At 44.2% G+C, this 11,724-nt stretch overlaps 1 protein-coding gene across 1 annotated transcript in view; it reads right to left on the reverse strand.

Moving 5' to 3' along the window:
- Window positions 1–7,058, reverse strand: part of KCNH8 (potassium voltage-gated channel subfamily H member 8) — a gene marked incomplete at its 3' end in the record, with an annotated part of 385,548 nt that extends 378,490 nt beyond the window's left edge. Inside the window, exon 1 of the mRNA XM_079921784.1 lies at window positions 5,316–7,058. Coding sequence (XP_079777910.1) covers window positions 5,316–5,391 — 76 coding nt within the window. The 5' untranslated portion in view covers window positions 5,392–7,058. The remainder of the gene's footprint in view (window positions 1–5,315) is intronic.
- Window positions 7,059–11,724: the final 4,666 nt, after the last annotated feature.

The raw sequence follows: 11,724 nt of genomic DNA on the forward strand, positions 1-11,724 counted from the left end.
CCCACCAGTGAGTTGGGCCTTACATTCACCAAGACTGCAGATGCAAGCTCAGCAGAGTTTACGTGCGTACAGAATTACATAGAGCATGCTCAATAAATCTGCTTCACAGAAGAACAGACGTGAGAACGTTAGGCTTCGTATAATAGTACAGCAATGGGACAGCACCGGTAGCAGATCGAATTCTAAACTGGCTCCCGAGATTCCTAACCCCTTGTGTAAACACTCCATCTAGTCCCTTTCCCTTGAGTTTGGACAGGTCATATGATTTTAGAAGGGATTTTACAGATGTAATTAAGATCCATAATCGGTCAACTTTGAGTCAAAAGGGAGATTATTCTGGGTAGGCCTGACCAAGGTGAGCTTCTAAACGACAGGCATTCCTGCTGTTCTTTTTTTATTCTTTTTTTCAATTTTTATTGGAGTACAGTTGATTTACAATGTTGTGTTAGTTTTAGGTGTACAGCAAAGTGAGTCAGTTATACATATACATATGTATATGTATAACTTTTTTAATATTCTTTTCCCATACAGGCCATTACAGGGTATTGAGTAGAATTCCCTGTGGTATACAGTAGGTCCTTATTGCTTACCTATTTTATATATAGTACTGTGTCAATCCCAATCTCTCAGTTTATCCCTCCTCTCCCCTTTACCCCAGTCACCATAAGTTTGTTTTCTACATCTGTGAGTCTATTTCTGTTTTGTACAGAAGTTCATTTGTACCCTTTTTGCAGATTCCACATATAAGTGATATCATACTATATTTGTCCTTCTCTGTCTGACTGACTTCACTTAGTATGATCATCTCTTGGTCCACCCATGTTGCTGCAAACGGCATTACTTCATTCCTTTTTATGGCTGAGTCATTGTGAAGAAGTAAGCTGTTCTGTTGTAATAGGGCCTGGGGAAGAGGCCATGTGTCAGGAGGCGGAAGGAAGCCTCCAGTTGCTGAGAAAAACCACAAGGAACTAAATTCTGCCAGCAGCCACGAGAGCTCGGAGGGGGCCTCGAGCCTCAGCTGACAACTTGGTTTCAGCCTTGTAGTCTCCGGAAGCCCTGAGCACAGGACCCAGCTGGTCTTTGCCTGGATGTCTGGCCTACGGAAAATGTGAGATGATAAGCCACTGAATGCGTGGTAATTCACTACCCGGAAATAGAAAACTGACGTGGGAACTGTCTCTCTAAACACACAGAATGGGAATAAGAGACCACTCGTGGCATGCAAAAAATACCAACGAGTCTTTACGAACTCCCATTTGTGGGGAGATATCTATGGAGTGCTAGGTATTTCTTTGAATGTTTTCATGTAACAGCCTTTTACAGACAGACCCATACATAATGGAGCTCAATCTTTTTTATTGGCTAAATGCCTCTGATGATATTCTTCTAACTACAGCCCAGCAAAGACTTAGGAAGTTCCCACTGTCCCCTTCCTTATTGTGTCCCTTTGCTACAGCATTGGGTACATTACTCTTCTCTCTATGCTTCTGAAGTTAAGAGATCTATGTACCTTGATGAAAGTATAAAGGGGAAAAGAAACTCCATTGAGTTTCCTCTGGAAAGGAAGCGTTTCAATTTAACAAATTTCCTTGGACCATTTTGAACAGGAGTACATAAAACATATGCAAATACAAAATGAATGTCTAAACCACCATTATTTCTGAATACTTTGAATGGAATCTCCTTGATAGAGTCTACTGGGCTACAAACTTCCTTTAGAGCTTAGATCTTGTCTCACTAACCCCAAAGAGAAAGGATTGTTCTGGCCAAATTTTGATGTGACTGGAAAATGTAGGCTAATGCACCATTTTGTTGGAAAATGGACACTTCCCTTTGAAAGTTTTATATCCTCAAAGAAATGTGTTTTTCTCAAATGGTACTCTGTGGCAAATACTTGTACTGAAAAACTATTTTTTAAAATATGTACTTATGTGTTCTGTTATTATCATTTCCCTTTGTCCAGATTAATATTAATGTACTTAAAGCAAAAGCCTACGCAGAAGAGATTTTTTTAAGTACATTAAATGTGTAAAAAAAAAAGAACGATGTAAAAATAAACTATATACATGTCATAATGTTAATATTGTGTGTGTGTGTGTGTGTGTGTGTGTGTGTGTTTAAGTGTTTCAAGTGAGAAGCATGGATATATGCAATGAGTCAAAGAATTTCATTGGAGTTACTTTTTTCCCCTAAATGGGCTACACATATTCAATATTGGCAAGCTTCTTAGTTTTTCTAAGTCTCATTTACATTCAGTTAAACATAAATCAGGAGAACATATTTCAAGAGTAAATATATGTCAGGGTAGTTTATGTGAAAAGATTTATATTTTCCAATAGTTTTTAAAAATTATATTGAATATGAGAAAAAAGTTTCAATTAATGGTCCACTATTGACTTTCAATCCTGACCAACAGCTCACTTCTTAAATATTAAAAAGAAAAAATATCCTATTACGTTCAATAATAAAGTGTCACTAGGTGATAAAATATATTATTAACTTATTTTTTGTTGCCCTGTGATGATAATAACTCAACTGATAAATCAGTAAGATTATGTTATAGGCGTTTCTTGTCATATATTTAATTTTTCCTGGGAGAAATTTTACATGATGTTTTAAGATTTATTATTTTCCATTACAATATTAGATCAATAAAGATAATAATAATATTTCATGGTGGTTAAGTTAGCAAGGTGGTTTTCTAGGGTTATTGTTTGCTCTCTTAGTTTTTCAATGATATTTTCCAAAATAAAACAAAATAAGAAACTAACATGACTATAAAATATACCTAACAAGGCAGAAAATGTACCAAGTAAACACATTACATTTTGAGTATAATAACATTAGGCACTCTCCAGTATAATTTTTATTTGGGCGAGTGGCAATTTTGCTAATTTAAAACTTTCAAATGGTTTTATCTTGCACAAGAAAATAAATGACTGCTATAAGAAAAATCAAGAGAAAGAAGGATGATCATAGGAAAAGTGTTTCAGGGATAGTAATTATACTTAATAAGTGTCAACACATACAAGATAGAAAAAGATAAACTAAATATTTAGCAGGCAAACTGATATGCCATGATGTTAGCAAAATTTGTGGCTTAAATTTGCTTCATGTATTTTTTTAAGTTTCAGATTATTCAAGTCATCTTGCAATTCAAATGAAAAGCAAATAAGAGGATACAGTCCTCTTTCCTTGAGTGGGGTTTATTGGGATGAGGGGTATCTTTAAAAGTTCTCAACAAAATTTTGCTAAAGTAAATCTTTATGTCACTCATTACTTTGAAATTTGCTTCACTTATTTTCAGATTGATTTCATACAAAGTGGTTCCCTCCAGGAATCCCACAGACCCTTGGAGAACAGACCAAGCATGCTCTCCAACAGTTTTAGTTTTACTAATATTCTAAATGCTGGTTATGTGATGATGGTCTTCCCAAACAACAATTTAAAACGTCTAACCTTCTATTTTATTCACATTAATGTGTAGTTAAAATAGAAAAAGAGCTATTCACTAGTACACCATTCCTTCTCTACATGCCTTCTGTCTATCAAATATTATAGTGAAAGAGGCATAAGTGTCCTCACACAGATGATTCAAAGCCCCTCTCATTAGCAACTGGTACTTAAATATATCCCTGCAGTAATTCCCAGGGCTATGCTGGGAACACACTACGTTCCATTCAACTTTAAATAACAATGAGATAAGCAACTACCACTTACCAGTTAGCTCATTTTCAATACATGCACTTGTGATCAATATTGAAAGTCTTTTGGGTTTAAATTTGCAACTTCTAGAACAAACATCCACTAGAAATTGATCAGTTCCTAAGGTAACAAATAGTAGTAACCACAGTCATGCATGAAGATAGCAGTGGTGATTTTGTGTAGTGGTTGGGTGGTGGGTATGATGTCACTGGCAGGGATTTGAAATTTTATTATATTTTTCTATTATTATCTAAGGAAGACAGATAAATAATAGCATTGCACTTCACTCATACTGTCTGACACATCTAGATCATAAAAGGGGAAGGAAAGGCTCACCACCTACCCTGAGTAGTCTAGAGGTTGAAAATAAAAATTGAATAAAATCCAGTAAATAGTTCATTTCTCCCTCATATAAACTTTTCCAACTACTCCTGAAGCGCGAGAGTCCAGGATTTACTTCCCATTGTAGTAAGACTGTGTATCCAGATGACTGGAGTGAAAATAGAGTTAGATGTGCTCTCTCACATCAGCTCCAAGAAATATGCCATCATCCTAAAAAACAATGATGCCTGAATCCCTACTAGCCTTTAGAACAAATGAGTTTCTACAAGTCTTGTGTAACAGGCAGAAAAGGAAAGATAGCACGCAGAAGCAACATAAGCTAGGAGGAAGGTGTGGATATTCATAGTGAAACCAATTGATAGCTTTTGCTGGGGGTGAAAGTACAGACTCCTCATTACAGGGGAAACCAACCGGTCAAGAAGAGGGGAGTTTGAGAAGCCTGGGAATGAACGGGGACCTGGCCGTGGTCCTGAAAGAGAACAACTTGCAGACGTTTCCCAACAGTCTCCAAGAATCCACACACCATATCTTTGCTTTTAAACAGAAGCTTAAACAAGCTAAGCGTCCAATAATATTCACCCTCAAAAAAATTATGTTGAAACTTCCTCTTATGATCAGATCAACCTTTATAACGCCCGGCTTCTCCTTCTCCAACAGTCTCTCCTCGAGTGTTAGGATAATTTCAGATTGAAAGGTATGCTACCTTTCAATGCCTGAGAAGCAGGAATCGGGATTCTGACAAACTCATAACGTTTAGAATTCTACGGGAAGCTTACACTTGGCAATCTTGATTCTAGTTGCATTTCTTAAACTCAGATGGGATCATGCCTATCCAAAAGACCTCACAGAATGAGGCTCCATAGACGAAGAACATTCTAAACTCTCCCTATAATTTACGGAGCCTTGAAACTCTAGAAGGACAGATTGGCAATTCACCAATATGGACAATTTTCATTTTCACTTCATAAAATTAATAAAAACCGAGGAATTACGGGTCCCACAGTGAACACGGGTGTCGGTCTTTCTTCAGGTTCTTTTCCAGACTTTACAAACCTAAGAGTCAAGGGGGCCAACTACACCGAAGTGTTAATACTACACCGAACCACGAGAGGAAGAAAATTCTCCGCACAAAAGACACCTCGGCAGGAACATAAGGAAACAAAATCCACTGGTGCAAAAAGGAGGGTGGGAACGAAAGTAATTTATAGGAGAAAAATCATTCAAAAAAAAAAAAAAACCCATACAACTCATCGAAGTGCAAGACTTACGTGTTCCGTCAAAACGGGTGGCGATGGTGTCGAGGAAGGTGTTCTGGGGCGCCAGTAATCCTTTCATAACCGGCATTTTTCCAGCGTGGTGTGAAATTCTCCATCAAACTTTGTCCAGAAGGATGGTTCGAGAGGAAAGTGCCAAGAAGGGAGAAGGGGAGCGTGATGACGGCAGGGGAGGGGGGCCCGGCGCAGTGATGGGGCCGCTCGAGAGAAGGGGGAGGATGGAAGGAGCGAAGGAGCTGGTTCCAGCCGCCGCGGCTCCGGCAGGAGCAGCCCAGAGAGTGCTCGCGGAGCCCGCCCCGCACCTCCAGGCTCAGCCGGGCGCAGGCTCCCTCTCCCGCCCCCTCCACCTCCGCCAGCTCCGAGAACCCCCACCGTCCCTCCGCGGGCGGCAGAGCCCGCCAGGAGCCGCCACGCAGCCCGCCCGCCCGGGAAGAACCCGCGGTGGCCCGGGGCGCCGCAACCTGACCTCAGGCGCTGGGGTCGCGGAGGGCGGCGCTCGAGGCTGGGCGAGGCTCGGAGTCGCGGAGCCTGCCCATCTCCCAGGGGCGCCGGGAAACGCGAGCAAGCACGACTCCCACCCCCCGGGAGCCGCTGAACAAAGACCCCTTTGTTCCCGCTCTGTCCCTCTCCCGGGGAGACCAGAGTCCCGTGGGTGTGGTATTGGAGAAGGGGAGGAGACAGGTCGGGCAGGTACCCGGCCGCCCAGAACTTGGGAGCGGGGACGTCCCCCTGCGGTGTCCGCGAGAGCTGAGGTAGCCAGGCGTCCCCGGGGGAGGTGGCCCCCTTCCGGCGCAGCTGCCTAGGCGAAGTGCCCGCGACCCGAGCAAGGCAGCCTGGAGTGAGTTGCAAGGCCCCCTCCCCAGTCCCCTGGGTCTTTCAACCGGGAAACTGATGCAAAGCGCCGGGGTCTTCCCACCTTCCCATCCTGGGCTCCGGAAGGGGTGTTTCAGTCCCCCTCCCCAAATTACCATTAGTCTCCCCAAGCCATTCTAAACTAAAAGAATATAACAAAATAATAGCTTTTTATAGGGATAATAAATGGTTTCCCACTCTGTGGTGAAATGTGAACAAAACCTTTCTAGAAAAGTTTGCTGTTGCTATTGGTTTGAAAAATACAATGTCAAGTACAACCCGTAAGGCTGCTTCATAAATATAGTTGCAGCACAAAAGAGCCTCGCCTGCCCTTCATCTCCTTCCCCGACCAGCACCTCCAGGTAGAAAGCCTGGCGAGTCCCCGGCACGGCCAGCATCTGGGAAAACGAAAGTGGTCCCTCCCGGTCCCGCCCCCCTTGCTGGCGCGGGGACTCCCTCCCGGGAAAGCCTTGCCCAAGCCCGGGGAGCAGCGCCGCTGGGAGTGCAGGACCCCCGGAGCCGGGAATCTACAGAAAACCTGGAAGGGAAGAGGATGTAGGAGGAAAGTTGAGAGCCCGGGGTGGAAAAACAAACGTCGGCCCAGGTGCCAGTGCACCCGGAAGGAGAGAAGGGGGTGAAGCGAACAGGTGAGAGCGCCGCAGCCAGGGCAGCCGGGTCCGCGCCGCCGGGAAGCTCGGGCGCCTGGCGGGAGGCGAGAGCGCCCGCCCCTCACTACTGCGGGGAAGGAGGCTCCTTGTTTGGATTCTCCCGGCTGGTGGGGCTTCTGGGGGACCCTGAGGGTGTCGTCACGGCAGCCCAGGGCTCCCGAAGAGCGGGGGGTGTCGAGGGGGAGGGACGCATCTCTCTCTCCCCGCCCCCGGTCCCCCTTCCTCGTGATGCACTTCCTGCGGCCGAGGATTCCCTTTGTGTTGAAATTCAAGAAGATCCGGCCGCAGCGCGCAGCCAGCTGGGCGGGGGAGCGCCCGGCAGGGGAGGGGATTCCTGAGTGGGCGGCGCGGTGCTACAGAGGCCGGCAGGGGGTGTGGGGTCTCCGGGCCCGTGGCACTCAGCGCCTGGACCCCGGACACCCCTGACCTCTCCCCCATCCTTCTGTCCGGAGTCGGCAGCGCTTGGCAGAAACCGAGCTCACGTGGGTGGTGTCCCCCCAGCGGCGCACCCAGCCAACTGCGGGTGGCTCCGTGGGTCCCCGCTCCAGCAGAGCGGGGGAGAGAAAGATGAGGGAGTCCCTGCTGTTTGGGCGTTGCATCGGGTTCTAGAAAACCCAGACTGCTGCTGTCAGTTTAAAAGCCGGAAAAACGCCTCCTTTGAAGTGGCTTGAAGTTCATATGAAATATATGAAGTGTAAACCACGTCTCCGGTTCATAAAATTTGCGCTTTAGGGGTGTGTGTGTGTGTGTGTGTGTGTGTGTGTGTGTGTGTGTAAAAGCTGTTTTGTCGTGGGCTTGAGCTATATTGCCAAATGCATGAAATCACTTGCAAGAAAGGAGAGACAGGAGGAGCTTAAGAATGGCAACCCCAAAGAAAGCTTAGGTTTTATGGCAAAAGACAGTAGCTGTCATAGTCTCTCCTCCAGCACATACTGTCAGGCATGACAAGACTCCTGCCCTAAATGCATGTTCAAGGCCGGGATCCTCTTGGATCCTATTGGTATGTAATAAGTGGATCTCTTACATGCTTTCCCCACCAAGAACAAATCTTTCTTACTGAAGAGTCATCAGCACTCAGGTCGTTGGGTCCAAGCCAACTCTAAGGTCTGGCCCAATCAAGGACCTAAAGCTCTTCCTAAGTGTGTGACGTGGGTGAGGCCAAACTGTGACGTTAAAACATGCCCTTGATGAGAGGTTAAGCACACCAAGTCCCCTTAAACATACTTCAGCACCTTGAAATCAAAGAGGCTCAAGAAAGAGGCACAATGAGAAGTGGGAATTTCATTATCTGTCCCAAATCTCATTTCCTTTCCTTAAAGGAAATGTTCCCACTGTCCCCAGTAATTGGCAAAAAGAAACCCAGCTCATTTCATGGAATACCCTTCCATCCTGTAGAAACATGACCTTTCTCTACGACCCCAGTAAGGCAACACTATGAGAACACAGGATAACCACACAATCCACTAAACCCAAGGCTCCTTTGAAGAGACTCGTGTTCACAGAAGAGGAGATCATTCTTTGACGCTGAAATGTAAGAGAAGACACAAAATCCCTAAACTCAAACCAAGGTACTCAATATTATGTACTATAGACGGCCTCTCTAGGTAAAACCAATCTAGGCAAATGTCACTGATTTACCATGTAACAAACCACCCTAAAACCCACAATAATAATATTTTGTTTTGCTCTTAGATCTGCCGTTTGGGCAGGGCTCACTGGGACAGCTCATTTCTGAGTCACTTCCAATATGGCTCACTGACACAGGTGGTAATTTGGTGCTGACAGTCAGCCGGGAATTCAACCAGGGCTGGGGCTTTGGGGCTTCAGTTCTTCTTCATATGAACCTCTCCAGGCTTCCTTTGGGCATGGTGACTGGGTTTCAAGAGTGAGTATCCCAAGAGATAGGAATTAGGAGCTACCAGTTTCTTAACGCCTGGTCTAGAAACTGATAGAACAAAACAGACACAGAGCCCAGATTCATTAGAAGGGAACATAAGTCCACATGTTAAAATCTCCACATCAATTTGTTAATTTCAAGTTTCAAAGGAGGTTGCCTTATAATAGTATCCCAAAATTTGATTTAAGAATCTGTTTTCACCTATTCTATGTATTTCCATAAGAGTTTAGGACTTATGGGTACAATATCTGGTCTCAACTTGACAAATCTTTACAGCGAAAATGTAAGACACAAGTGAAAAACATACATGAAAATCACTTGAGAACTAAAGCCACGTATAAATGGCAATTGTTATTGTTTCCTTTAATGTTGATTCTTCCCTGTTGGGGGAGGTCATGGAGAGGGCTTGACCCCTGGTTTACTTGCAAGCTGGACCCGGGCAATCCCAGTCCCTCTCCACACACACAGCCGGAGCTGTTTTCAGGGACCCAGCCTTGACAGAACAATGTGGTGTTGAAACCACTGGGACTGAACATCATTAAGGCTTCTGTATAAATGTTCAAGGTTCTGGTGGGCGGTGTGAAGTTCTATTGTTTTGCAGCTGCTCAAGACAAGCCTCATATGTAACTTCTCTTGCCTATTACACCTGCCATCTACCCATCTGGAGAGGTCTGCCTCTTTCTTTGGTCTCTCCCTGCACTCTGTGTTTGGGGCCAGTTTCAGATTTCACCCCAGGAGCTCCTGAGGTTTTGAACCAACGCCTCCCCTACACTGCATGCTGTTTTTTCAGTCTGGATGAGACTGAAAGGGGCTTTAGAAATCCCTATACCTGTTTGATGGTTTTAGGTCTTCACGTCCATTTTCTACCTATAGCATTCACGAATACCATGGCACAAACGAATGCTTCTTATATGTTCATGCGTTTGACTATAGGCTTTGAAAATATTCATAAACCTTTTTCTGGCAACAAGAATTTTAGCCCTCCAGAGAAGTAACTATTTTAATTAATAGGCTGATACAAAAGAACATCTACTCCAAGTGTCCTAGATTTGTCTCTACCACTTATCCCCTTTGTAACTTTGATGTGACCTTGGGCAAATCATTTAATCTTTGTGACTTCCCATTTCCTCACCTGTAAAACAAGGATGATACTTTCCCTACCTACTTCCAGTAGAAGAAAATATTTGTGCAAAATCTTTGAAACCTGTAACAAGCAGCATATGTTATAAGGGATTATTATAATCATCTATTTCTCCTTTTTTTGATATTCTAACACACTTAATTCAATTCTTTGTACACAATAAATATTGTTGACTGACTGTTGTAATGTGTGGTCTTATTAACTAAGAACATGTTCATGCGTAATAACCTGTCACAACCCTTGGCTTCTGAGCTTTTCCTTCTAAATATAAATGGTTCTAGAAGCTCAGAAGGAAAATCAGGGCTTTTGAATTGTCTTCTCTATTATCCAGCCAACCTGGATTCTGGTAGTATGGTCACTGCCTTCTATTTCTCAAATACTCTCAATGTGTGTAGAAACTGGAATACTCTGAAAAAATCTCCAAAGCTATAATCACAGTCAGGATAACCTAGATTATATATCAATGAAAATATAAAATCTCAGTGTCTTATGACATCACTGCTACTTCTCGCTCCTTCTACACATCTGAGTTACCACGCGTCTCTGCTTATTATCAGAGTCCAGACTGATGGAAGCTTTGCTCAAAATATGTCTTCCTTAATGGGAAAAAGATAATCTGACAGAAGATGCCGTGTTTTAAAACTTCCCCTGGCAATTTATGGCCAAAATAAGTCACGTGGCTTTCTAATTTTAAAGGGGTGATGAAATACAATTTGTTTCCTGCCTGGATCTTAATTTAATTTCGAAAGGGGACTGAGAGACAACAGGGAGAGATCAATGCATTGAAAAGAAAGTTTAAGGTTACTGACAGTTCCCGGCAGGAACACCAGGTTTCGTCAGAAGTGCAGAGAGGGCTTCACTCTTTATTGGGGTGCCACAGCCTTTACTGGGGTTTCTGTGGGGAAGGCAAGGCAGGGCAGAGGGAACAGTTTGGGACTGGCTAGTTTGAATAATTCTGGGGGGCTTTAGCTTTGGTTTTAGTTACCTGGTACCTGGCCCCGGGATGATTTAGAACAGGGGAAATGTTGGCTTAGTGTGTGAGATTTAGATAAGGAGGAGGTTAAGGGCATAAACTTGGGATGGGTTGGTTTTCATAGGAAAGGCGTACTCATAGGTAAGTTGTCATTATCTTTAGGAATTAGCTAGCCCTGGGAAGGGCAGTCTTCCCCCAGGGTCTGTAAGGCCCCCAAGTGTCAGAGCATCAGGAATACAGAAAGTAAGAAAATATGGTTCATATTACTGGCCTTGTGATGAATGGATGCCAAATAGACAAATACAGACTCTAAGAAAACACAGAACATGGTCTTTGAAGAAAAGGAGCTCTAGAATATTCGAGAACAGATATTTCGTGGCCATGAAGTGTGCCACTAGGGTCTCCTCTTTAGAGCATCTGCTGGAAGGAGGGTTGCTGGTGACACGCTCTCCATTCTGAGCTGTGCTCGCTCAGGGCTGCTTCCCACCAATGACCAACACCATGCAGGTATTAAAGCCTGGCCAATGGTGCCCAACATGGGACTCTCCTAACATGTAATCTTTGCTCAGGGATCCCTCATAGCTTGGTGGACACTCAGTTGTGTATCCTACTTCCTACCCATCCCTGTGCCTTCCTGCTCCTTTCACGGGTGTCAGCCCTGTGTCACGGTCTGAAGACTCTCCCTACCTACACCTGATCCCACCCCACATCATCCTTAACAAGCTTTTTCCTCAATAAGTCTCTTGCACGTGTAACCCTGTCTTAGTGTCTGCTTCTCAGAGGATCTGAACTTACCTGGACACATCAGGGAGATTTCCTGAGAAGAGAGACCCATGAGCCCATTTGCTAGGTTCTACTGCTGGCAATGAATC

Source organism: Stenella coeruleoalba (assembly GCF_951394435.1).
Source record: "Stenella coeruleoalba genome assembly, chromosome: 5".
NCBI lineage: Eukaryota > Metazoa > Chordata > Mammalia > Artiodactyla > Delphinidae > Stenella > Stenella coeruleoalba.